Below are 27,790 nucleotides of genomic sequence, written 5' to 3' on the forward strand. Positions count from 1 at the left end.
TTAAAGAGGGGATAATGAGGGACAGTTAAAGAGGGGAGGACGAGGGACAGTTAAAGAGGGGAGGACGAGAGACAGTTAAAGAGGGGAGGGCGAGGGACAGTTAAAGAGGGGAGAACGAGGGGCCGTTAAAGAGAGGAGGATGGGGGACAGTTAAAGAGAGGAGGATGAGGGACAGTTAAAGAGAGGAGGACGAGAGACAGTTAAAGAGAGGAGGATGTGGGACAGTTAAAGACGGGAGGATGAGGGACAGATTATGAGTCAGAGAGAAGGTGAATAAATGATAATTATTTAGATGGGGAGAATGGAGGATGGTCATGACTAAGAGATTAGGAGAGAGGGTTGCGAGAGAGGGATGGAGAGAGAGAGAGAGGGATGGAGAGAGTGTGTGATGGAGAAAGAGACAGGGATGAAGAGAGAGGGATGGAGAAAGATATGGATGGAGAGAGAGAGGGATGGAGAGAGGAAGCCGGGGATGAAGGGAGGGAAATAGAGAGACAATAAGATATATCTGGAATGGATACATCAGTAGAAAAAGGCTCTCAGGGAGGATGAGCAGTGAATCATTTCTTTTTCCTTTTTTTCTGCTCTTTCTTTCCTCTGTTTTCTCCCTCAATTATTTTCTCAAAGGCTGAAATTGGTTATTTATCATGTTTGTGTGTGCATCTTCTCACATTTGATGTGTACTGAAGCAGACACAGGAGTGGGCTTATAGGTCAGCGGAACATCCCTGCCTCAACCCATCCTTACAGAACTGTGAATGCCTGCGTGCATACATGTATATACGAGTGTGTGTGGATGTACACTGAGTATACAAAACGTTATTTCTATGACAAACTGACCAGGTGAATCCAGGTGAAAGATATGATCCTTTTTGATGTCTCTTGTTAAATCCACTTCGGTCAGTGTAGATGAAGGGAAGGAGACAAGTTAAAGAAGATTTTTTAAGCCTTGAGACATTTGTGACATATATTGTATATGTGTGCCATTCAGAGGGGGAATGGGCAAGACAGGGGTATGGTAGTAGGTGCCAGCCGCACTGGTTTCTATCAAGAACTGCAACAATTGTTCACGCTCAACACTTTCCCACATGCATCAAGAATGTTCCACCACCCAGAGGGCATCCAGCCAACATTTATTAGCATTGGAACAAACTGTTGGAAGCATTGGATTAAACATGGGTCAATATCCCTGTGAAACGCTTTCGACACCTTGTAGAGTCCATGGCCCGACCAATTGAGGCTGTTCTGAGGGCAAAAGGGAGTGCAAGGCAATATTAGGAAGGCTGTTCTGAGGGCAAAAGGGAGTGCAAGGCAATATTAGGAAGGCTGTTCTGAGGGCAAAAGGGAGTGCAAGGCAATATTAGGAAGGCTGTTCTGAGGGCAAAAGGGAGTGCAAGGCAATATTAGGAAGGCTGTTCTGAGGGCAAAAGGGAGTGCAAGGCAATATTAGGAAGGCTGTTCTGAGGGCAAAGGGAGTGCAAGGCAATATTAGGAAGGCTGTTCTGAGGGCAAAAGGGAGTGCAAGGCAATATTAGGAAGGCTGTTCTGAGGGCAAGGGAGTGCAAGGCAATATTAGGAAGGCTGTTCTGAGGGCAAAGGGAGTGCAAGGCAATATTAGGAAGGCTGTTCTGAGGGCAAAAGGGAGTGCAAGGCAATATTAGGAAGGCTGTTCTGAGGGCAAAAGGGAGTGCAAGGCAATATTAGGAAGGCTGTTCTGAGGGCAAAAGGGAGTGCAAGGCAATATTAGGAAGGCTGTTCTGAGGGCAAAGGGAGTGCAAGGCAATATTAGGAAGGCTGTTCTGAGGGCAAAAGGGAGTGCAAGGCAATATTAGGAAGGCTGTTCTGAGGGCAAAAGGGAGTGCAAGGCAATATTAGGAAGGCTGTTCTGAGGGCAAAGGGAGTGCAAGGCAATATTAGGAAGGCTGTTCTGAGGGCAAAAGGGAGTGCAAGGCAATATTAGGAAGGCTGTTCTGAGGGCAAAGGGAGTGCAAGGCAATATTAGGAAGGCTGTTCTGAGGGCAAAGGGAGTGCAAGGCAATATTAGGAAGGCTGTTCTGAGGGCAAAAGGGAGTGCAAGGCAATATTAGGAAGGCTGTTCTGAGGGCAAAGGGAGTGCAAGGCAACATTAGGAAGGCTGTTCTGAGGGCAAAAGGGAGTGCAAGGCAACATTAGGAAGGTGTTCTGAGGGCAAAAGGGAGTGCAAGGCAACATTAGGAAGGCTGTTCTGAGGGCAAAAGGGAGTGCAAGGCAACATTAGGAAGGCTGTTCTGAGGGCAAAAGGGAGTGCAAGGCAATATTAGGAAGGCTGTTCTGAGGGCAAAAGGGATTATTAGGAAGGTGTTCTTAATCGTTTGTTATACTCAGTACATACAGTTGAAGTCAGAAGTTTACATGCACCTTAGTCAAATACATTTAAACTCAGTTTTTAACAATTCCTGACATTTAATCCTAGTAAAAATACCCTGTCTTAGGTCAGTTAGGATCACCACTTCCAGAATGTGAAATGTCTGAATAATAGTAGAGAGAATGATTAATATATCTTTCATCACATTGCCAGTGGGTCAGAAGTTTACATACACTCAATTTAGTATTCGGTAGCATTGCCTTTAAATTGTTTAACTTGGGTCAAACATTTCGGGAAGCCTTCCACAAGCTTCCCACAATACGTTTGGTGAATGTTGGCCCATTCCTCCTGACAGAGCTGGTGTAACTGAGACAGGTTTGTAGGCCTCCTTGCTCGCACAAGATGTTTCAGTTCTGCCCACAAATGTTCTATGGGATTGAGGTCAGGGCATTGTGATGGCCACTCCAATACCTTGACTTTGTTGTCCTTAAGCCATTTTGCCACAACTTTTTGAAGTATGCTTGGGGTCATTGTCCATTTGGAAGACCCATTTGCGACCAAGCTTTAGCTTCCTGACTGATGTCTTGAGATGTTGCTTCAATATATCCACATAATTTTCCTACCTCATGATGACATGTATTTTGTGAAGTGCACCAGTCCCTCCTGCAGCAAAGCACCCCCACAACATGATGCTGCCACCCCCGTGCTTCACGGTTGGGATGGTGTTTTTCAGCTTGCAGGCCTCCCCCTTTTTCCTCCAAACATAACAATGGTCATTACGATGGTTTCAACAGACCAGGGGACATTTCTCCAAAAAGTACCATCTTTGTCCCCATGTGCAGTTGCAAACCGTAGTCTGGCTTTTTTATGGTGGTTTTGAAGTAGTGTCTTCTTCCTTGCTGAGCGGCCTTTTAGGTTATGTTGATATAGGACTCATTTTACTGTGAATATAGATACTTTTGTACCTGTTTCCTCCAGCATCTTCACAAGGTCATTTGCTGTTGTTCTGGGATTGATTTGCACTTTTTGCATCAAAGTACGTTCATCTCTAGTAGACAGAACGCGTCTCCTTCCTGAGCGGTATGACGGCTGCGTGGTCCCATGGTGTTTATACTTGTGTACCATTGTTTGTACAGATGAACGTGGTACCTTCAGGCGTTTGGAAATTGCTCCCAAGGATGAACCAGATTTGTGGAAGTCTACAGTTATTTTTCTGAGGTCTTGGCTGATTACTTTTGATTTTCCCATGATGTCTAGCAAAGAGGCATTGAGTTTGAAGGTTGGCCTTGAAATACATCCACAGGTACACCTCCAATTGACTCAAATGATATCAATTAGTCCATCAGAAGCTTGTAAAGCCATGACATAATTTTCTGTAATTTTCCGAGCTGTTTAAAGGCACAGCCTATTGTATGTAAACTTCTGACCCACTGGAATTGTGATACAGTGAATAATAAGTGAAATAATATGCCTGTAAACAATTGTTGGAAAAATGACTTGTGTCATACACAAAGTAGATATCCTAAGCGACATGCCAAAAGTGGTTGGAGTGGTTGAAAAACGAGTTTTAATGACTTCAACCTAAGTGTATGTAAACTTCCGACTTCAACTGTATGTGTGCACTGTATGCTAATTCCCAGCCAAGCGCAGTGCTGTCCGTGTTATTAAATATAGTCTATGAGGGATATTCCTCAGCAAATCAATAGCTGACAGCCAGGAGATGGGAAAGCAGGATCATTTAAAGCAAGATTCTCTCTCGCTCGCTCTCTCTTTCTCTCTTTCTCTCTTTCTCTCTTTCTCTCTTTCGCTCTTTCTCCCTCCCTCCCTCCCTCCCTCCCTCCCTCCCTCCCTCCCTCCCTCCCTCCCCCTCCCTCCCTCCCTCCCTCCCTCCCCTCCCTCCCTCCCTCCCTCCCTCCCTCCCTATAATCTCTCTCTCTTCACTATATCTCTACCAGTCCCTCTAAATCTCTCTGTTGTGTCCTGTCTATCGCTCACTCACTCTCAATCTCCGGCTGTCCCTTTCTCTTGTCCTCTCTCACAGTGAGCCTCTCTCCTTCTCCATCCCTCGCTCTCTCTCACACCCTCTCACATTCATTCATTCTCTCTTGTCTTGCTCAACGGACATGAAGAATCTTTTTTTACATTAGCATAACACTTCTTTAGGCTAGACTGATCAGTTGGACTCATCTCAGAGGCTGTACGTCTTTATGTGTGACATCCAGAAATTCAGAAGTGTCACGGTGTGTGTGTGTGTGTGTGTCATGTGTCATATAACATGTTTATGATGGCTGATTTTATAACACCGACAGGGCAGTTAAATAGAGTCTGCTGGGGGCGGTGTGTGTGTGTGTGTGTGTGTGTGTGTGTGTGTGTGTGTGTGTGTGTGTGTGTGTGTGTGTGTGTGTGTGTGTGTGTGTGTGTGTGTGTGTGTGTGTGTGTGCAGATGGGCATAAGCATAAGGCAAGTTGGAATCCAACGATAGAAAGTCATTAACCCTTACCTTAATGATTGATGACCATTCTTGCTGATCATCAATTATGTTCAAATCCAAGTAAAACTATGAGATCAAGTTGGTTACACAGACACACACACACACACAAGCCAGTGACTTAGCTCTACTCCCACTGGCCCACACTGGCACTCTGTCTAGTTACTACTTTCTCTTTCTCTTCTTCTCTCTCTCCATTCTGTTCTATACAGCCCCCCACTCCATCCCTCTATTCTGCAGTCTATATCACTCTTCCCAGTATTACAAAAGTCTATACAGAGGCCCAGCACTCATAATTCTCCATTGTTTCCTGTGTCCCTGTCTGTAGCTCTCAGTCTATGGTGCTTTGACATAGTTAGCCAGCCTAGGACAGATGTACCCAGCTCTGGTCCATAGACACTCTACTGTCAGCTGTGAATGTGATTATCTAGCTCCTCCAGTCCAGATATGACTAGCTAGCTCCTCCAGTCCAGATATGACTAGCTAGCTCCTCCAGTCCAGATATGACTAGCTAGCTCCTCCAGTCCAGATATGATTATCTAGCTCCTCCAGTCCAGATATGACTAGCTAGCTCCTCCAGTCCAGATATGATTATCTAGCTCCTCCAGTCCAGATATGACTAGCTAGCTCCTCCAGTCCAGATATGATTATCTAGCTCCTCCAGTCCAGATATGATTATCTAGCTCCTCCAGTCTAGATATGATTATCTAGCTCCTCCAGTCCAGATATGATTATCTAGCTCCTCCAGTCCAGATATGATTATCTAGCTCCTCCAGTCCAGATATGACTATCTAGCTCATCCAGTCCAGATATGACTAGCTAGCTCCTCCAGTCCAGATATGACTAGCTAGCTCCTCCAGTCCAGATATGACTAGCTAGCTCCTCCAGTCCAGATATGACTAGCTAGCTCCTCCAGTCCAGATATGGCTGGGTTGTGTGTCTCTCCGTGGGGGTAGGTGCTAGCCTCCTCAGGCCAGGCTTGGTTGTGGTGGGTCGGGTCACTAGTGTCATGGTTATCAGGGTGTACCCTCTCTCTAACTCTGCAAACTCAGCATAAGAAGCTGTATAAACTAAGTAGTAGTAAGGGTTATAGTGAGGATGGTGGTGTGACACAGGGCTGGGCCCACAGAGCAGAGGTCTGGGTTTTTGACGGTAATTGGTTTCTGTGACTGGAGCAGCTTAGTTCACTGCAGCTTTTCTAAAGTGTCTTGAATCCTGGCTTAGAGACAGGAGGAAGAGATGGAGGAAGAGAGGGAGAGTGAGGAAGTGAGGAAGGAAGATAGCGAGGAAGAGACATGAGGAAGAGAGGGAGGAAGAGAGGGAGGAATAGAGGGAGGAAGAGACATGAGGGTGAGACGGGAAGAAGAGACGGAGTAAGAGAGAGAGGAAGAGACATGAGGAAGAGACATGAGGAAGAGACATGACGATGAGACGGGAGGAAGAGAGGGAGGAAGAGAGGAAGGAAGAGAGGAAGGAAGAGAGGAAGGAAGAGAAATGAGGAATAGAGGGAGAAAGAGAGGAAGGAAGAGACATGAGGAAGAGACATGATGATGAGACTGGAGGAGGAGAGGGAGGAAGAGAGGGAGGAAGAGAGGGAGGAAGAGAGGGAGGAAGAGAGGGAGGAAGAGACATGAGGAAGAGACATTAGGAACAAAGGAAGGAAGAGACATGAGGATGAGACATGAGAAAGAGACATGAGGAAGAGAGGAAGGAAGAGACATGAGGATGATACGGGAGGAAGAGACATGAGGATGAGACATGAGGAAGAGACATGAGGAAGAGAGGAAGGAAGAGACATGAGGATGATACGGGAGGAAGAGACATGATTAAGAGACATGAGGAAGAGACGGGAGGAAGAGAGGAAGAGATGGAGGAAGAGACATGAGGATGAGACATGAGGAATAGAGGGAGGAAGAGAGGAAGGAAGACACATGAGGAAGAGACGGGAGGAAGTGAGGAAGAAGAGATGGAGGAAGAGACATGAGGATGAGACATGAGGAATAGAGGGAGGAAGAGAGGAAGGAAGAGACATGAGGAATAGAGGAAGCAAGAGAGGAAGGAAGAGACATGAGGATGAGACGGGAGGAAGAGAGGGAGGAAGAGAGAGAGGAAGAGACATGAGGAAGAGACATGAGGAATAGAGGGAGGAAGAGAGGAAGAGATGGAGGAAGAGACATGAGGATGAGACATGAGGAATAGAGGGAGGAAGAGAGGAAGGAAGAGACATGAGGAATAGAGGAAGGAAGAGACATGAGGAATAGAGGAAGCAAGAGAGGAAGGAAGAGACATGAGGATGAGACATGAGGAATAGAGGGAGGCAGAGAGGAAGGAAGAGACATGAGGAATAGAGGAAGGAAGAGACATGAGGAATAGAGGAAGCAAGAGAGGAAGGAAGAGACATGAGGATGAGACGGGAGGAAGAGAGGGAGGAAGAGAGGGAGGAAGAGACATGAGGAAGAGACATGACTAATAGAGGGAGGAAGAGAGGAAGGAAGACACATGAGGAAAAGAGAAAGGAAGACACATGAGGAAGAGAGAAAGGAAGACATGAGGAAGAGAGGAAGGAAGACACATGAGGAAGAGAGAAAGGAAGACACATGAGGAAGAGAGAAAGGAAGACACATGAGGAAGAGAGAAAGGAAGACACATGAGGAAGAGAGAAAGAAGAGAGGAAGAGAGAAGACACATGAGGAAGAGAGAAAGGAAGACACATGAGGATGAGAGAAAGGAAGACACATGAGGAAGAGAGGGAGGAAGAGAGGAAGGAAGACACATGAGGAAGAGAGAAAGGAAGACACATGAGGAAGAGAGAAAGGAAGACACATGAGGAAGGAGGGAGGAAGACACATGAGGAAGAGAGAAAGAAAGAGAGGAAGAGAAGACACATGAGGAAGAGAGAAAGGAAGACACATGAGGAAGAGAGAAAGGAAGACACATGAGGAAGAGAGAAAGGAAGACACATGAGGAAGGAAGAGAGGAAGACAATGAGAGAAAGGAAGACACATGAGGAAGAGAGAAAGGAAGAGAGAAAGGAAGACACATGAGGAAGAGAGAAAGGAAGACACATGAGGAAGAGAGAAAGGAAGACACATGAGGAAGAGAGAAAGGAAGACACATGAGGAAGAGAGAAAGGAAGACACATGAGGAAGAGAGGAAGGAAGACACATGAGGAAGGAGGGAAAGACACATGAGGAAGAGAGGGAGGAAGACACATGAGGAAGAGAAGAGGAAGAGGAGAGGAAGGAAGACACATGGAAGACACATGAGGAAGAGAGAAAGGAAGACACATGAGGAAGAGAGAAAGGAAGACACATGAGGAAGAGAGAAAGGAAGACACATGAGGAAGAGAGAAAGGAAGACACATGAGGAAGAGAGAAAGGAAGACACATGAGGAAGAGAGAAAGGAAGACACATGAGGAAGAGAGAAAGGAAGACACATGAGGAAGAGAGAAAGGAAGACACATGAGGAAGAGAGGGAGGAAGACACATGAGGAAGAGAGGGAGGAAGACACATGAGGAAGAGAGAAAGGAAGACACATGAGGAAGAGAGGAAGGAAGACACATGAGGAAGAGAGGGAGGAAGACAGGAGGAAGAGAGGGAGGAAGACACATGAGGAAGAGAGAAAGGAAGACACATGAGGAAGAGAGAAAGGAAGACACATGAGGAAGAGAGAAAGGAAGACACATGAGGAAGAGAGAAGGAGGAAGAAGAGGAAGGAAGAGAGGAGGAAGACACATGAGGAAGAGAGAAAGGAAGACACATGAGGAAGAGAGAAAAGACACATGGAAGACACACATGAAGAGGAAGAGAGAAAGGAAGACACATGAGGAAGAGAGGGAGGAAGACACATGAGGAAGAGAGGAAGGAAGACACATGAGGAAGAGAGAAAGGAAGACACATGAGGAAGAGAGGAAGGAAGACACATGAGGAAGAGAGGGAGGAAGACACATGAGGAAGAGAGGAAGGAAGACACATGAGGAAGAGAGGGAGGAAGACACATGAGGAAGAGAGGGAGGAAGACACATGAGGAAGAGAGGGAGGAAGACACATGAGGAAGAGAGAAAGGAAGACACATGAGGAAGAGAGAAAGGAAGACACATGAGGAAGAGAGAAAGGAAGACACATGAGGAAGAGAGGAAGGAAGACACATGAGGAAGAGAGAAAGGAAGACACATGAAGAGAGAAGAAGAAAGAGAAAGACACATGAGGAAGAGAAAGGAAGAAGGAAGACACATGAGGAAGAGAGGAAGGAAGACACATGAGGAAGAGAGGGAGGAAGACACATGAGGAAGAGAGAAAGGAAGACACATGAGGAAGAGAGGAAGGAAGACACATGAGGAAGAGAGGAAGGAAGACACATGAGGAAGAGAGGAAGGAAGACACATGAGGAAGAGAGAAAGGAAGACACATGAGGAAGAGAGAAAGGAAGACACATGAGGAAGAGAGAAAGGAAGACACATGAGGAAGAGAGAAAGGAAGACACATGAGGAAGAGAGAAAGGAAGACACATGAGGAAGAGAGAAAGGAAGACACATGAGGAAGAGAGAAAGGAAGACACATGAGGAAGAGAGGAAGGAAGACATGAGGAAGAGAGGAAGGAAGACACATGAGGAAGAGAGAAAGGAAGACACATGAGGAAGAGAGAAAGGAAGACATGAGGAAGAGAGGAAGGAAGACACATGAGGAAGAGAGAAAGGAAGACACATGAGGAAGAGAGAAAGGAAGACACATGAGGAAGAGAGAAAGGAAGGAAGACACATGAGGAAGAGAGGAAGGAAGACACATGAGGAAGAGAGAAAGGAAGACACATGAGGAAGAGAGAAAGGAAGACACATGAGGAAGAGAGAAAGGAAGACACATGAGGAAGAGAGAAAGGAAGACACATGAGGAAGAGAGGGAAGAGGAAGAGAGAAAGGAAGACACATGAGGAAGAGAGAAAGAAAGAGGAAGAGAAAGGAAGACACATGAGGAAGAGAGAAAGGAAGACACATGAGGAAGAGAGGAAGGAAGAGAGGAAGGAAGACACATGAGGAAGAGAGGAAAGGAAGACAAGACATGAGGAAGAGAGGAAAGGAAGACACATGAGGAAGAGAGAAAGGAAGACACATGAGGAAGAGAGAAAGGAAGACACATGAGGAAGAGAGAAAGGAAGACACATGAGGAAGAGAGGAGGAAGACACATGAAAGAGAGAAAGGAAGACACATGAGGAAGAGAGAAAGGGAAGACACATGAGGAAGAGAGGAAGGAAGACACATGAGGAAGAGAGAAAGGAAGAGAGGAAGGAAGAGAGAGAAAGGAAGACACATGAGGAAGAGAGGAAGGAAGACAAGACACATGAGGAAGAGAGAAAGGAAGACACATGAGGAAGAGAGAAAGGAAGACACATGAAAAGGAGAGAGGAAGGAAGACACATGAGGAAGAGAGAAAGGAAGACACATGAGGAAGAGAGGAAGGAAGACACATGAGGAAGAGAGAAAGGAAGACATGAGGAAGGAAGGAAGACACATGAGGAAGAGAGAAAGGAAGACACATGAGGAAGAGAGGAAGGAAGACACATGAGGAAGAGAGGAAGGAAGACACATGAGGAAGAGAGAAAGGAAGACACATGAGGAAGAGAGGAAGGAAGACACATGAGGAAGAGAGAAAGGAAGACACATGAGGAAGAGAGGGAGGAAGACACATGAGGAAGAGAGGGAAGACACATGAGGAAGAGAGAAGACACATGAGGAAGAGAGGAAGGAAGAGAGGAAGAGAGAAAGGAAGACACATGAGGAAGAGAGAAAGGAAGACACATGAGGAAGAGAGGAAGGAAGACACATGAGGAAGAGAGACACATGAGGAAGAGAAAGGAAGACATGAGGAAGAGAAGGAAGACACATGAGGAAGAGAGGAGGGAAGACACATGAGGAAGAGGAAGACACATGAGGAAGAGAGAGGAAGACACATGAGGAAGAGAGAAAGGAAGACATGAGGAAGAGAGAAAGGAAGACACATGAGGAAGAGAGGGAGGAAGAGAGAAAGGAAGACATGAGGAAGAGAGAAAGGAAGACACATGAGGAAGAGAGAAAGGAAGACATGAGGAAGAGAGAAAGGAAGACACATGAGGAAGAGAGAAAGGAAGACACATGAGGAAGAGAGAAAGGAAGACACATGAGGAAGAGAGAAAGGAAGACACATGAGGAAGAGAGAAAGGAAGACACATGAGGAAGAGAGAAAGGAAGACACATGAGGAAGAGAGAAAGGAAGACACATGAGGAAGAGAGAAAGGAAGACACATGAGGAAGAGAGAAAGGAGGAAGACACATGAGGAAGAGAGGGAGGAAGACACATGAGGAAGAGGACACATGAGGAAGAAGGAAGACATGAGGAAGAGAAGAAGACATGAGGAAGAAGAGAGAAAGGAAGACACATGAGGAAGAGAGAAAGGAAGACACATGAGGAAGAGAGAAGGAAGACACATGAGGAAGAGAGAAAGGAAGAAGAGGAAGAGAGAAAGGAAGACACATGAGGAAGAGAGGAAGAAGGAAGAGAGGAAGGAAGAGAGGGAGGAAGACACATGAGGAAGAGAGAAAGGAAGACACATGAGGAAGAGAGGAAGGAAGACACATGAGGAAGAGAGGAAGGAAGACACATGAGGAAGAAGACACATGAGGAAGAGAGGAAGGAAGACATGAGGAAGAGAGGAGGAAGACACATGAGGAAGAGAGAAAGGAAGGACATGAGGAAGAGAAGAAGGAAGACACATGAGGAAGAGAGAAAGGAAGACACATGAGGAAGAGAGGAAGGAAGACACATGAGGAAGAGAGAAAGGAAGACAAAGAGAGAAAGGAAGACACATGAGGAAGAGAGAAAGGAAGACACATGAAGGAAGAGAGGGAGGAAGACACATGAGGAAGAGAGAAAGGAAGACACATGAGGAAGAGAGAAAGGAAGACACATGAGGAAGAGAGGAAGGAAGACACATGAGGAAGAGAGAAAGGAAGACACATGAGGAAGAGAGGAAGGAAGACACATGAGGAAGAGAGAAAGGAAGACACATGAGGAAGAGAGGGAGAAAGAAGACACATGAGGAAGAGAGAAAGGAAGACACATGAGGAAGAGAGAAAGGAAGACACATGAGGAAGAGAGAAAGGAAGACACATGAGGAAGAGAGAAAGGAAGACACATGAGGAAGAGAGGGAAGAGAGAAAGGAAGACACATGAGGAAGAGAGAAAGGAAGACACATGAGGAAGAGAGGGAGGAAGACACATGAGGAAGAGAGAAAGGAAGACACATGAGGAAGAGAGAAAGGAAGACACATGAGGAAGAGAGAAAGGAAGACACATGAGGAAGAGAGGAAGGAAGACACATGAGGAAGAGAGGAAGGAAGACACATGAGGAAGAGAGAAAGGAAGACATGAGGAAGAGAGGAAGGAAGACACATGAGGAAGAGAGGAAGACACATGAGGAAGAGAGGAAGGAAGACACATGAGGAAGAGAGAAAGGAAGACACATGAGGAAGAGAGAAAGGAAGACACATGAGGAAGAGAGGAAAGGAAGACACATGAGGAAGAGAGGGAGGAAGACACATGAGGAAGAGAGAGGAAGAGAGGAAGACACATGAGGAAGAGAGAAAGGAAGACACATGAGGAAGAGAGAAAGGAAGACACATGAGGAAGAGAGAAAGGAAGAAGACACATGAGGAAGAGAGAAAGGAAGACACATGAGGAAGAGAGAAAGGAAGACACATGAGGAAGAGAGAAAGGAAGACACATGAGGAAGAGAGAAAGGAAGACACATGAGGAAGAGGGAAGAAGAGGAAGAAGGAAGACACATGAGGAAGAGAGAAAGGAAGACACATGAGGAAGAGAGAGAAGGAAGACACATGAGGAAGAAGAAAGGAAGACAATGAGGAAGAGAGGGAGGAAGACACATGAGGAAGAGAGGAAGAAGAGGAAGAGAGGAAGGAAGAGAGAAAGGAAGACACATGAGGAAGAGAGAAAGGAAGACACATGAGGAAGAGAGAAAGGAAGACACATGAGGAAGAGAGAAAGGAAGACACATGAGGAAGAGAGAAAGGAAGACACATGAGGAAGAGAGGAAGGAAGACACATGAGGAAGAGAGAAAGGAAGACACATGAGGAAGAGAGGGAGGAAGACACATGAGGAAGAGAGGAAGGAAGACACATGAGGAAGAGAGAAAGGAAGACACATGAGGAAGAGAGGAAGGAAGACACATGAGGAAGAGAGGAAGGAAGACACATGAGGAAGAGAGAAAGGAAGACACATGAGGAAGAGAGGAAGGAAGACACATGAGGAAGAGAGGAAGGAAGAGAGGAAGGAAGACACATGAGGAAGAGAGGAAGAGAGAAGACACATGAGGAAGAGAGGAAGGAAGACACATGAGGAAGAGAGAAAGGAAGACACATGAGGAAGAGAGGAAGGAAGACACAAGAGGAAGAGAGGAGAGGAAGACACATGAGGAAGAGAGAAAGGGAAGACACATGAGGAAGAGAGAAAGGAAGACACATGAAGAGGAAGACACATGAGGAAGAGGAAAGAAGACACATGAGGAAGAGAGAAAGGAAGACACATGAGGAAGAGAGAAAGGAAGACACATGAGGAAGAGAGAAGGAAGACACATGAGGAAGAGAGAAAGGAAGACACATGAGGAAGAGAGGAAGGAAGACACATGAGGAAGAGAGAAAAGACACATGAGGAAGAGAGGAAAGGAAGACACATGAGGAAGAGAGGAAGGAAGACACATGAGGAAGAGGAAGACACATGAGGAAGGAAGACACATGAGGAAGAGAGAAAGGAAGACACATGAGGAAGAGAGAAAGGAAGACACATGAGGAAGAGAGGAAGGAAGACACATGAGGAAGAGAGGACACATGAGGAAGAGGAAGAAGACACATGAGGAAGAGAGACACATGGGAAGAGGAAGACACATGAGGAAGAGAGGGAAAGGAAGACACATGAGGAAGAGAGAAGGAAGACACATGAGGAAGAGAGGAAGGAAGACACATGAGGAAGAGAGAAAGGAAGACACATGAGGAAGAGAGAAAGGAAGACACATGAGGAAGAGAGAGAAGAGGAGGAAGACACATGAGGAAGAGAGGAAGGAAGACACATGAGGAAGAGAGGGAAGGAAGACACATGAGGAAGAGAGGAGGAAGACACATGAGGAAGAGAGGGAGGAAGACACATGAGGAAGAGGGAAGAAGAGGAAGAGAGGAAGGAAGACACATGAGGAAGAGAGAAAGGAAGACACATGAGGAAGAGAGGAAGGAAGACACATGAGGAAGAGAGAAAGGAAGACACATGAGGAAGAGAGAAAGGAAGACACATGAGGAAGAGAGGGAGGAAGACACATGAGGAAGAGAGAAAGGAAGACACATGAGGAAGAGAGGAAGGAAGACACATGAGGAAGAGAGGGAGGAAGACACATGAGGAAGAGAGAAAGGAAGACACATGAGGAAGAGAGGGGAGGAAGACACATGAGGAAGAGAGGAAGACACATGAGAAGACACATGAGGAAGAGAGAAAGGAAGACACATGAGGAAGAGAGGAAGGAAGACACATGAGGAAGAGAGAAAGGAAGACACATGAGGAAGAGAGGGAGGAAGACACATGAGGAAGAGAGGAAGGAAGACACATGAGGAAGAGAGAAAGGAAGACACATGAGGAAGAGAGGAAGGAAGACACATGAGGAAGAGAGGAAGGAAGACACATGAGGAAGAGAGAAGGAAGACACATGAGGAAGAGAGGGAGAAGAACATGAGGAAGACAAGACATGAGGAAGAGAGAGGAAGAGGAAGACACATGAGGAAGAGAGGAAGGAAGACACATGAGGAAGAGAGGAAGGAAGACACATGAGGAAGAGAGAAAGGAAGACACATGAGGAAGAGAGAAAGGAAGACACATGAGGAAGAGAGAGAGAAGGAAGACACATGAGGAAGAGAGGAAGGAAGACACATGAGGAAGAGAGAAAGGAAGACACATGAGGAAGAGAGGGAAGGAAGACACATGAGGAAGAGAGGAAAGAGAAGACACATGAAGAGAGGAAGGAAGACACATGAAGAGAAAGGAAGACACATGAGGAAGAGAGGAAGGAAGACACATGAGGAAAGACACATGAGGAAGAGAGGAAGACAGAGGAAGAGAAGGAAGAGAGAAAGGAAGACACATGAGGAAGAGAGGAAGGAAGAAGGAAAGGAAGACACATGAGGAAGAGAGGAAGGAAGACACATGAGGAAGAGAGAAAGGAAGACACATGAGGAAGAGAGAAAGGAAGACACATGAGGAAGAGAAGACACATGAGGAAGGAAGAAGACACATGAGGAAGAGAGAAAGGAAGACACATGAGGAAGAGAGAAAGGAAGACACATGAGGAAGAGAGGGAGGAAGACACATGAGGAAGAGAGGGAGGAAGACACATGAGGAAGAGAGAAAGGAAGACACATGAGGAAGAGAGGGAGGAAGACACATGAGGAAGAGAGGGAGGAAGACACATGAGGAAGAGAGGGAGGAAGACACATGAGGAAGAGAGAAAGAAGAGAGGGAGGAAGAGAAACCTAAATGAGAGGCGGTGAGAGAAATTTAAAGGACAAGGGGGAAGTATAGAAGAGAAATGGGTGAAAGAGGGAGCGAGAGTTGAAAGGGGTGAAAGATGGAGCAAGAGTTGAAAGGGGTGAAAGAGGGAGCGATAGTTGAAAGGGGTGAAAGAGGGAGCAGGAGTTGAAAGGGGTGAAAGAGGGAGCAGGAGTTGAAAGGGGTGAAAGAGGGAGCAGGAGTTGAAAGGAGTGAAAGAGGGAGCGAGGAGTTGAAAGGGGTGAAAGAGGGAGAGAGAGTTGAAAGGGGTGAAAGAGGGAAAGAGGGAGAGTTGAAAGGGGTGAAAGAGGGAGCAGGAGTTGAAAGGGGTGAAAGAGGGAGCAGGAGTTGAAAGGGGTGAAAGAGGGAGCGAGAGTTGAAAGGGGTGAAAGAGGGAGCGATAGTTGAAAGGGGTGAAAGAGGGAGCGATAGTTGAAAGGGGTGAAAGAGGGAGCGATAGTTGAAAGGGGTGAAAGAGGGAGCGATAGTTGAAAGGGGTGAACGAGGGAGCGATAGTTGAAAGGGGTGAAAGAGGGAGCGATAGTTGAAAGGGGTGAAAGAGGGAGCGATAGTTGAAAGGGGTGAAAGAGGGAGCGATAGTTGAAAGGGGTGAACGAGGGAGCGAGAGTTGAAAGGGGTGAAAGAGGGAGCGATAGTTGAAAGGGGTGAACGAGGGAGCGAGAGTTGAAAGGGGTGAAAGAGGGAGCGATAGTTGAAAGGGGTGAAAGAGGGAGCGATAGTTGAAAGGGGTGAAAGAGGGAGCGATAGTTGAAAGGGGTGAAAGAGGGAGCGATAGTTGAAAGGGGTGAACGAGGGAGCGAGAGTTGAAAGGGGTGAAAGAGGGAGCGAGAGTTGAAAGGGGTGAAAGAGGGAGCGAGGGTTGAAAGGGGTGAAATAGGGAGCGAGAGTTGAAAGAGGGAGCAGGAGTTGAAAGATGGTAACATTTGAGCATTGTGCATGTCTGTCTGGGAGGCAGGTGTGTAGATTATTATCTGAAGCAAAAGCAGTTAGAGACACAGTAACATCACCCATCAGCCTGATAAGGAACTAAAGCACAACGTAGAGACAACATGCTGGGGGATAAACAACTCTCCTTCCCCCAGCCATGTCTGTTATGGATACAAATGTGTCTCTTTTTTGGCATTTGTGTGTGTTCAGCGCTGTGCATGTGCTTATGGGTCTCTGAAGACATTATGAGGTGAACAGCTTCAGAGAAAAGCACTGCAGCGTCATTTCCATAGCAGCATGACAGAACAAACTGCAGTGATTCATGCTCCTCTTTAAAAAGTGTAGCAGCAGGGAGGAGAGAAAAGAGAAAGATGAAGGGAGAGACAAATGAAGAAAGAGAGAAAGGGAGAGGGGGAGAGAGAGGGTGATGGGAAGAGGGACGTGAAAAGGCTGCAGTACTTCAAAAACGTCCCACTGTCAGTGGTTTAAACCTCACCAGCAGCCTGCTGCGCAATCCTGCTGAATCACACACACACGAAGGGGGGAAGGGGGTGTGAGAGAGGGGGAGAGAGGGAGGGAGGAGTGTGACAGGGAAGGAGGGAGGGGTGTGAGAGAAGGGGAGAGAGGAAGGGAGGGAGGGGTGTGAGAGAGAGGTAGAGAGGAAGGGAGCGAGGTGTGTGGGAGAGAGGGATAGAGTGGGAGGAGTCTGACAGTGAGGGAAGAGGGAGGGGTGTCGGAGAGAGGGAGGGGGAGTGTGAGAGAGAGGGAGAGAGGGAGGGAGGGTGTGAGAGACGGAGGGGGCTGGAGGAGTGGGAGAGGGAGAGGGAAGAGTGTGAGAGAGAGGGAGAGAGAGAGGAAGGGGTATGAGAGAGGGGAGGGAACGAAGGTGTGAGAGAGGGAGAGAGGAGTGTGAGAGAGAGAGAGAGAGAGAGAGAGAGAGAGAGAGAGAAGGAATAGTGTAAGAGGGAGGGAGGGAGGGAGGGAGGGAGGGAGGGAGGGAGGGAGGGAGGGAGGGAGGGAGGGAGGGAGGGAGGGAGGGAGGGAGGGAGGGAGGGAGGGAGGGAGGGAGGGGAAGGTTTAAAGGGAGCGAGAGGCGGAAGACAGTCAAACAGGCAATGTGACCAAGGGAGGGAGAGGAAGAAAGGAAAGAGAGGGATGAAAAGGAAGAATATCAGAAAACAGGAAATTGGAGTGTGTTAAAAGAAGAGCCAAAGAGGGCAGACAGATAGATAAGCAGACAGGGGTGGAGGAGATGATCAGAGAGGGAGTGTGTTAAAAGAAGAGGCAAAGAGGGCAGACAGATAGATAAGCAGACAGGGGTGGAGGAGATGATCAGAGAGGGAGTGTGTGACTCAGGAAGAGGAGGAGAAAAGCCACTGTCTCTAATTTATCTGCAAAGGCACTAATAGTGACCTGAATGACTGCACTAATTACTGCTGTCTTTTTCACACACTCATACATTACACACGTCACCAAATCATTGCAAACTTTCTTCTGAAGCGTATTACATAAGGGGGCAAACTTAGATTTTCTTGAAGATTACTTTTTTACGCTCATTGCCTTTGATCGCCTGTGCATTGCAACTTGACTTAAGATTCCTCTGACTCTCTGCCTTCATCACTGAATAATGCTATGAATATGTATAGTTTTGTAAGTCTGGAACTATCTTCATATCTAAGCCTGGTTTGGTGCTGATATGTAGCTAGTGATGAATTCTCCTGAAGTCATTGAAGCTGCAGCAGCATTACACAGACACACCCTAATACGACTCAGAGACTAGGTAGTGATGAGGAGAACTCTTTTCCACTGGCAGAGACAATATCATGACAAACGGTGTTATTATTTTTTTCAAAACTCCTCGAGGCTAAAGGCAGTAGTAGTGCAGTCCATTATAACCATACAGGCAGTCACATACACTAGTCTGGAGGTGAAACAGACTGGTGTACCTTATCATCCAAGCCTTGTCCTGTCCGCTCACTGTCAGACTGTATTTAAATAAACATGATCTGGCCCTGTTGGATTTATTAATGTAACAGCTGTATCTGTGTCTTTTACACAAACACACTCACGCGAGTGTGCAATAGACAGCGTTTAACATCTCTGTCTATCTTTGACTTGTATAAAACTGTTGAGACAGATTTTCATCACAAAACATGATATGATAATGCATTTCTCTCTCTTCTTTTCTCCCTCCCTCCCTCCCTCCCTCCCTCCCTCCCTCCCTCCCTCCCTCCCTCCCTCCCTCCCTCCGCAGGTTGTTTTCAGCTATGTAACGTGTTTCGTCAGAACATGGAGATCGACCAGTGTCTGCTGGAGTCTCTCCCGTTTGGCCAGCGGCAGCGGCTGGTCATGAGAATGCGCTGTGACCAAATAAGGGCGTACTACGAGCGGGAGAACACCCTGCAGAAACCGGGAGGCGGAGACAAGGTCAAAGCCCCGTCCACCAGCCACAGGAAGAGGCACCGCATTTGCTTCAGCCTTTGTGATGTCATACAGGATGCCATCATACGGCACGATGACAAAGAAGGTGGGTGTGTTTATTTCTGTGTGTTTGAGAGTGGGAGGGGAGGGAGGGGGGGGACTGTTAGCTACACTCTTTGAAAAAAGGGTTCCATAATGGTTCTTTAGCTGTTCTAGGGAGAACCCTCTTTGGTTCCATGTAGAAGGTCCTACAGCAGAAGAACCATTTTAGGTTCTAGTTAGCATACTCCCACTTGAGTGTTAAAGCTAGTTTTGATCTATTTCCAGGGTTTATATCTATCAGCAAAACTGTCCTAGATTTGTGAAGCCGATGCATCATATATGAGTTCTATAAGATTCCATTTGAACTATTGAGTTCTGACAGTTCTATGAGCTTTGAGTCAGTGCAAACAGAATAGACAGTGGAGGGTTGCAGCTTGTGAGTAGCACTGAGTAGTACTGAGTAGCACTGAGTAGTACTGAGTAGCACTGAGTAGTACTGAGTAGCACTGAGTAGTACTGAGTAGCACTGAGTAGTACTGAGTAGTACTGAGTAGCACTGAGTAGTACTGAGTAGCACTGAGTAGTACTGAGTAGCACTGAGTAGTACTGAGTAGCACTGAGTAGTACTGTGAGTACTGAGTAGTACTGAGTAGCACTGAGTAGTACTGAGTAGCACTGAGTAGTACTGTAGTACTGAGTAGCACTGAGTAGTACTGAGTAGCACTGAGTAGTACTGAGTAGCACTGAGTACTACTGAGTAGCACTGAGTGAGTAGCACTGAGTAGCACTGAGTAGTACTGAGTACTGCGCGCTGCGTAGTACTGAGTAGTACTGAGTAGCACTGAGTAGTACTGAGTAGCACTGAGTAGTACTGTGTAGCACTGAGTAGTACTGAGTAGTACTGAGTAGCACTGAGTAGTACTGAGTAGCACTGAGTAGTACTGAGTAGCACTGAGTAGTACTGAGTAGTACTGAGTAGCACTGAGTAGTACTGAGTAGTACTGAGTAGTACTGTGTAGCACTGAGTAGTACTGAGTAGCACTGAGTAGTACTGAGTAGCGCTGCGTAGTACTGAGTAGTACTGAGTAGCACTGAGTAGTACTGAGTAGCACTGAGTAGTACTGTGTAGCACTGAGTAGTACTGAGTAGTACTGAGTAGCACTGAGTAGTACTGAGTAGCACTGAGTAGTACTGAGTAGCACTGAGTAGTACTGAGTAGCACTGGGTAGTACTGAGTAGTACTGAGTAATACTGAGTAGCACTGAGTAGTACTGAGTAGCACTGAGTAGTACTGAGTAGCACTGGTTACATGAGATCTATTGGTTCTGCATTTACTTCATTCTCTGCAAGGCGGGGGACACTTTCAAACATCACACACACACACACTCGTGCACCTCCCTCCCTCCCTCCCTCCCTCCCTCCCTCCCTCCCTCCCTCCCTCCCTCCCTCCCTCCCTCCCTCCCTCCCCCTCCCTCCCTCACTATCTCTCTCTCTCTCTCTCTCTCTCTCTCTCTCTCTCTCTCTCTCTCTCTCTCTCTCTCTCCCTCCTCCCTCTCTCCCCCTCTTTGTATTCTGTTCCTCCTTCAATATTCTCTTAATTTGCTCTCCCGAGATTCAGTTGCTAATCAGTACTCTGCTGAGAGTGAGTGAGTGAGTGTGTGTGTGTGTGTGTGTGTGTGTGTGTGTGTGTGTGTGTGTGTGTGTGTGTGTGTGTGTGTGTGTGTGTGTGTGTGTGTGTGTGTGTGTGTGTGTGTGTGGCAGCTGGGAAATGGATGTGTTAAGGGTGAGGAGTGGCCATTAGCTTTACAGTATTAGCTCATTCTTCACACTGATTACAGGCTAGTCAGGACACTAACTCCTTCAGACACACACACACACACACACACACACACACACACACACACACACACACACACACACACACTCACTCTCACTCTCACTCTCACTCTCACTCTCACTCTCACTCTCACTCTCACTCTCACTCTCACTCTCACTCTCACTCTTACTCTCTCTCACTCTCATGCAAACACACCTAGCTAATATACAGAGCCAAATGCAGCTCTTGGGAGACAATCAGATGTAAGTATTAAGGGATCAGTCATCACAACGGCGCAACAATCACAGAGCTCAGATGTTATTGGTTCAGCCCAAGTCACCTGTTTCTGCCTGAGACTTTGCAGCAAGGATTAGCAGTACCGGTATTCTGACTGTAGTCTAACTCTCCAGGACAGTTGGGCAGATTAACTTTTTACGTGGTGTGTGTCTGTGCGTGTGTCTGTGTGTGTATGTGTGTGCACATGTCTCCGTGCGTGCCTGCATGTCTGTGTGTGTCTGGAACCCCTATTCTGACCACTAAGAGTTTCCTTATTAGGGATTCTGCCGAGGCCTCAGAGGGGAGAGAGGGCGCTCTTGTGAGCCTGACTCTAAATCAGGCAGGGATCTGAGGGAGAGCCACAGGCCCATACACACAGAACTGCAGTCAAACACACTTTATGTCTTCATGAAGTATCATTACTACTGAATACTCTATGAGGCTCATGGGAGACTTGCTGCCTTTGCTATAGAAACGCATTTATCTCACTATGGCCTCCTCTCTCCCTAGTTCTCTCTTCTCTCTCTACTTCCTTACCCTTAATCATTCTCTCTCTCTTTCATCATCTCTCTGTCTCTCTTTCTTCCTCTTTCTCTGAATATCCTTTCTCTCCTTATTTCCCTCTCTCCATCCCTCCCTTATCTCTCTTTCCACCCATGCTCTTGAATTGCCAGCTGTCTGTGTCAGACCTCCCAGCAGCCATTGCAGGTTACTATGCTAATCTCCCTCCTTTGGCCAATGAGCTTCAGTTGGGGTCCTTGAGAGCAGCTGGTGTGCCATTGCCACTGCTCAACGGAAACCTGCCCTTTGACTGGACATGAATTGCCACTGTTAACCCCCGACTAGAAAGCCTAATCACCATTTCAACAGCATGGTAGAAGACTGGCACAAGACTGGCTTTCGTTATGGTGGGTATAGTCATCTGCCAACCAGAGGTCTGACTAACTAGACTTGGAACACTCACGGTCAGGTTGGTCAGTGTTGTTAGAATTAGAATACTAGAATAGTAAGAATAGTGAGAAGAGTCATTTTAAAAGGATCTCTATGGTGTTGGACAAGATGTTGTACTGCAGTCTGGATGTTCCATGGATAGGCTACATTCAGTGTAGAAGGTTACATGATGAGTAGTCTAATTGGACTCCATTGGACTGAATTGCATGTTTGTTGTTGCTGCTATTAGTGTATCTTTGATGCTCCTATGTTCATCTTTGGTCTGTTGACTACCTACTCCTTATTAAGGGAACAGTGTGTGGTAGTGCTTTGCAGAATGTTTCTCTCTCCATCCAACTTCATTCTATATCCATTTATATGCAGGGAACATGGGAGAAGCTGTTCGCCTCAGAACAGCTTCTTCCTGGGAGGGATCAGGGAACATGTTCGCCTCAGAACAGCATCTTCCTGGGAGGGATTAGGGAACATGTTCGCCTCAGAAACGCTTCTACCTGGGAGGGATCAAGCAACATGTTTGCCTCAGAAACGCTTCTACCTGGGAGGAATCAGGGAACATGTTCGCCTCAGAACAGCTTCTACCTGGGAGGGATCAGGGAACATGTTCGCCTCAGAAACGCTTCTTCCTGGGAGGGATCAGGGAACATGTTTGCCTCAGAAACGCTTCTACCTGGGAGGGATCAGGGAACATATTCGCCTCAGAACAGCTTCTTCCTGGGAGGGATCTGGGAACATGTTCGCCTCAGAACAGCTTCTTCCTGGGAGGGATCTGGGAACATGTTCGCCTCAGAACAGCTTCTTCCTGGGAGGGATGTGGGAACATGTTCACCTCAGGACAGCTTCTTCCTGGGAGGGATGTGGGAACATGTTCGCCTCAGGGCGGCTTCTACCTCGGAGGGATCTGGGAACATGTTTGCCTCAGGACAGCTTCTACCTGGGAGGGATCTGGGAACGCGTTCGCCTCAGAACAGCTTCTTCCTGGGAGGGATGTGGGAACATGTTCGCCTCAGGACAGCATCTTCCTGGGAGGGATGTGGGAACATGTTCGCCTCAGGACAGCTTCTTCCTGGGAGGGATGTGGGAACATGTTCGCCTCAGGACAGCTTCTTCCTGGGAGGGATGTGGGAACACGTTCGCCTCAGAACAGCATCTTCCTGGGAGGGATGTGGGAACATGTTTGCCTCAGGACAGCATCTTCCTGGGATGGGAACATTCCTGGGAACATTTCTGGAATTTCATCCTTGGCAAAATCCTTAATCATTTATGGAGAGGAGGAAATGTGTAAATACACCCGATGTGGAAATGCCTAGGGTTCCATATGGGGAGGTAATTTAGGGGGCTTGCCTTTGCCAAGCTTCCCAATCCCTGTAAAACTGGAATACCGGACTCAGCGCAAAACATGAGGAGAAGGTAGGATATGTAGAAAACAAATCAATGCTTGGTATTCCACAGGGACCTCAGCTCAGCCTGTTGTTCTTGTTGATGATGGGAGAAATACAACACTCATAGTTGAATGTAGCTGATGGGGTTTTCACTTTGTTTTATTTTGCGAATGCCTTTTCTGGTGGTGAATCTCTTATTGAAGTGAAAATCCATGAAATGACAGCGATAGACTGTGTCCTAACGGTTTATCTAGCCACAGCGAGTCATGGGGATATTATGATGCATGACTGTGCAGTCTGTGGTATGAATTTCTTCTGCATTAGATGTTTTAGGTCCTTGTCATAAACACCCCACCTCCCTCTGTAATTACTTTTATTTTTGAATTTTTGGCATCATTCATTCTTGATTGATACAGTATTGGCCACTGAACCAAAAGAGTTGAGAAAACAACAGCTTGTAACGTGACTCATTAACATTTGAAGGATGCAGTGTGTGTGTTTGGCATCCCTCTCTTTCTCTCTCTCCGTCTGTTTGTCTATCATAATTAAACTTAGTCAGTATGGAGCTGGCTTTGGGCACAGATTCACAGATACACTAGAAACACACTCTGCTGACGAGGCAGGATGGTAATAAGAGATCGAAACACACACACTCACACCCGCACAAAACACACACACACACACCCACACCCACGCCTTATCAGCAATCACTGGCAGAATATCGGATGGAAGCAGATAGGAAAATAAAGAGCAACAGCAAGGGGAGGAGGAGATGTGGAGCGGGGTAAAGAGATTGAATGTGGAAAATGTGAAAGGGGAGGAGAGAGGGCTATGACATCAAAGAATTAGAAAGTGAGAAACAAAGACAAGGAAATCTGGGAGGGATGAAGGAGAAGAAACAGAGACAAAGAGAGACTCAAGCCCTATTTATCAGCCTGATTCCTCCCTGCCATATGTAAACTGGGACTTGCATGCGTAGTGACATTTGGTGAAATTGCCTTTCTGAAGTCATCTCTTAACTTCATCAGTGGAAGGGACGGCTGTGACCGGAGCATCTGTTCCCGTTCTGAGGCGTGGAACCCCAAATCAATTCCCATCATGTTGTTACTGTACCGTTCCAGAATGATATGGAATATTCCAAGCTGGGGTATGATTGGTATATAGCTGTGATATTTAGGTGATATTGGATGTTACATTCCCAGCAAACATCATATCTCTGATGAGATTGAGTCTATATCAATGATTTTTATTCTCTTATATGAGGTTAGAATGGGGTCTGGTCGAGAGATATACACTACATGACCAAAAGTATGTGCTCGTCGAACATCTCATCCAAAATCATGGGCATTAATATAGAGTTGGTCCCCCCTTTCCTGCTATAACTGCCTCTACTCTTCTGGGAAGGCTTTCCACTAGATGTTAGAACATTGCTGAGGGGACTTGCTTCCATTCAGCCACAAGAGCATTAGTGAGGGCGGGCACTGATGTTGGGCAATTAGGCCTGGCTCGAGGGTCAGCATTCTAATTCATCCCAAAGGTGCTCGATGGAGTTAAGGTCAGTCAAGTTCTTCCACACCGATTTTGACAAACCATTTCTGTATGGACCTCATGTAGTGCACGGGGACATTGTCATGCTAAAACAGGAAAGGGCCATCCCCAAACTGCCACAAAGTTGGAAGCATAGAATTGTCTAGAATGGGATTGTATGCTATAGTGTTGATTTCCCTTCAGTGGAACTAAGGGGCCTAGACTAAACCATGAAAAACAGCCACAGACCACTATTCCTCTCCCAACCAATTTTTCAGTTGGCACTATGCATTCGGGCAGGTAGTGTTCTCCTGGCATCCGCCAAACCCAGGTTCGTCCGTCGGACTGCCAGACTATTAAGCATTTGGCGGTCCCATTCGGTGAGTTTGCGTGGCATACAACTTCGCGGCTGAGCCGTTGTTGCTCATAGACGGTTCTACTTCACAATAACAGCACTTACAGTTGATCAGGGCTGCTCTAGCATGGCAGGCATTTGATGAACTGACTTGTTGGAAAGGTGGCATCCTATGACAGTGTCACATTGAAAGTCAGTCTTCAGTAGGGCCATTCTACTGCCAATGGTTGTCTATGGAGATTGCATTGTTGTGTGCTCTTTTTTAAACACCTGTCAGCAACGGGTAATACACTCATTTGAAGGGGTGTCCACATACTTTTATATAGATAGTGTATAGATATTACCTGGGTATGACAAAGTGGCTCCCTCCCCAGCTGCAGTTAACACCTGATAATCATAATCTAGTCTTTGTGTCTCAATGCCTATAGACACCTGTTTAATATTAGCTCATCTACCCTTTGTTACTCCATATGATCTGACCCAAAGAAGGTGTTTTAATATCAGATTTATACATCGTGATGACATGATTATGTGATTGTGTTGTCATTGATTTATTAGTTAGAGTTCATCCTACATCACATCAGAGTTTGATAATGGTTGAGATTCCTTTTCATTGTTTGCACTAATGTACTGTACAGTAGCATCAGCATCAGTGTGTGGGTGGGTGTCATGCCGTGCAAGAATTACACTTTCAACTGAGACGTCCTGTCGCTTAATTAAGACAAGTGTGATTACATGTCGGAAGGAGTGACATATCTTTCACAATCTGAAGAAGGGAAATCACCCTCTCTCCTCCTTCTCTCCTCTCCCTACTCAATTACATTTCAATTCAATTCAATTCAAGGGCTTTATTGGCATGGGAAACATGTGTTAACATTGCCAAAGCAAGTGAGGTAGATAATATATAAAGTGAATATATAACGTGAAATAAACAATAAAAATTAACAGTAAACATTACACATACAGACGTTTCAAAACAATAAAGACATTACAAATGTCATGTTATATATACAGTGTTTTAACAATGTACAAATGGTTAAAGGACACAAGATAAAATAAATAATCATAAATATGGGTTGTATTTACAATGGTGTGTGTTCTTCACTGGTTGCCCTTTTCTCGTGGCAACAGGTCACAAATCTTGCTGCTGTGATGGCACACTGGAATTTATCAAAATTGGATTTGTTTTCGAATTCTTTGTGGATCTGTGTAATCTGAGGGAAATATGTCTCTCTAATATGGTCATACATTGGGCAGGAGGTTAGGAAGTGCAGCTCAGTTTCCACCTCATTTTGTGGGCAGTGAGCACATAGCCTGTCTTCTCTGCTCTCTTCTCTTGAGAGCCATGTCTGCCTACGGCGACCTTTCTCAATAGCAAGGCTATGCTCACTGAGTCTGTCTCCCTCCTCTCCTCCTCTCTCCCTCTTATCTCTAGCCTCTCCTCCTCGTCTTCACCTCTCCTCCTCCTCTCTCCCTCTTCTTCCTCATCATCTTTCCCTCCTCTCCTCCTCCCTCGCTCCCTCCTCTCCTCCTCCTCTCTAGCTCCTCTCCCACTCCTCCTCCTTTCTCCCTCTTCTTCTTCCTCTCTCTCCCTCCTCTCCTCCTCTCTCCCTCCTCTCCTCCTCTCTCCCTCTTCTCTCCATCCTCTCCTCCTCCTCCTCTCTCCCTCCTTTCCTCCTCCTCCTCTCTCCCTCCTGTCCTCTCTCCCTCTTCTCTCCATCCTCTCCTCCTATCTCCCTCCTCTCCTCCTCTCCTCCTCCTATCTCCCTCCTCTCCTCCTCTCTCCCTCTTATCTCCATCCTCTCCTCCTCCTCCGCTCTCCCTCCTCTCCTCCCCTTCCCTCTTCTCTCCATCCTCTCCTCCTCCTCCTCTCTCCCTCCTCTCCTCCTCTCTCCTCCTCTCTCCCTCTTCTCTCCACCCTCTCCTCCTCCTCTCTACCTCTTCTCTTCTCTCCCTCCTCTCCTCCTCCTCTTGACTCTGTCCTTTATTGATCAACAGGTATAGATCTAAACAGACAGACAGACATACAGTGTGTAGTCTAGCACCAGTAACACTGTGTCTGTAATCAGCTCTCTGAGATTGGAGGAGGTAGAAGCACTAATAGCTTCCGCTGTCATGGATTCATGTCTTCATCACCTCAGAGTTTAGCACCACACACACCGTTGTAAAGACAAATAGTTGCATTCACAGTTGCACTAATTGCATGTGAGGTTGGCATTTATTAGGATTACTAATGTACCAGAGACAGCTCTGCAGAATGGTCACTAGTTGGAACAGCCAAAAAGTCATAAAATCATATTTTAAACAAGACAATCTGGACCCTCTCTTTCTAAAATAATCTGCCAAAATTGTTGCAACCCCTATTACTAGCCTGTTCAAACTCTCTTTCGTACCGTCTGAGATTCCCAAAGATTGGAAAGCTGCCACGGTCATCCCCCTCTTCGAAGGGGGAGATACTCTAGACCCAAACTGCTACAGACCCGTATCTATCCTACCCTGCCTTTCTAAGGTCTTCGAAAGCCAAGTCAACAAACAGATTACCGACCATTTCGATTCCCACCATACCTTCTTCGCTATGCAATCTGGTTTCAGAGCTGGTCATGGGTGCACCTCAGCCACGCTCAAGGTCCTAAACGATATCATAACTGCCATCGATAAGAGACATTACT

At 46.6% G+C, this 27,790-nt stretch overlaps 1 protein-coding gene across 1 annotated transcript in view; it reads left to right on the forward strand.

Moving 5' to 3' along the window:
• LOC112237601 (unconventional myosin-XVI-like) overlaps positions 1 to 27,790 on the forward strand; it is a 277,352-nt gene that overhangs the window by 2,469 nt on the left and 247,093 nt on the right. Inside the window, 1 exon segment of the mRNA XM_042319826.1 lies at positions 18,609 to 18,881. Within this exon segment, the coding sequence (XP_042175760.1) occupies positions 18,609 to 18,881 (273 nt within the window).

This window comes from Oncorhynchus tshawytscha, linkage group LG03 (genome assembly GCF_018296145.1).
Source record: "Oncorhynchus tshawytscha isolate Ot180627B linkage group LG03, Otsh_v2.0, whole genome shotgun sequence".
Lineage (NCBI taxonomy): Eukaryota > Metazoa > Chordata > Actinopteri > Salmoniformes > Salmonidae > Oncorhynchus > Oncorhynchus tshawytscha.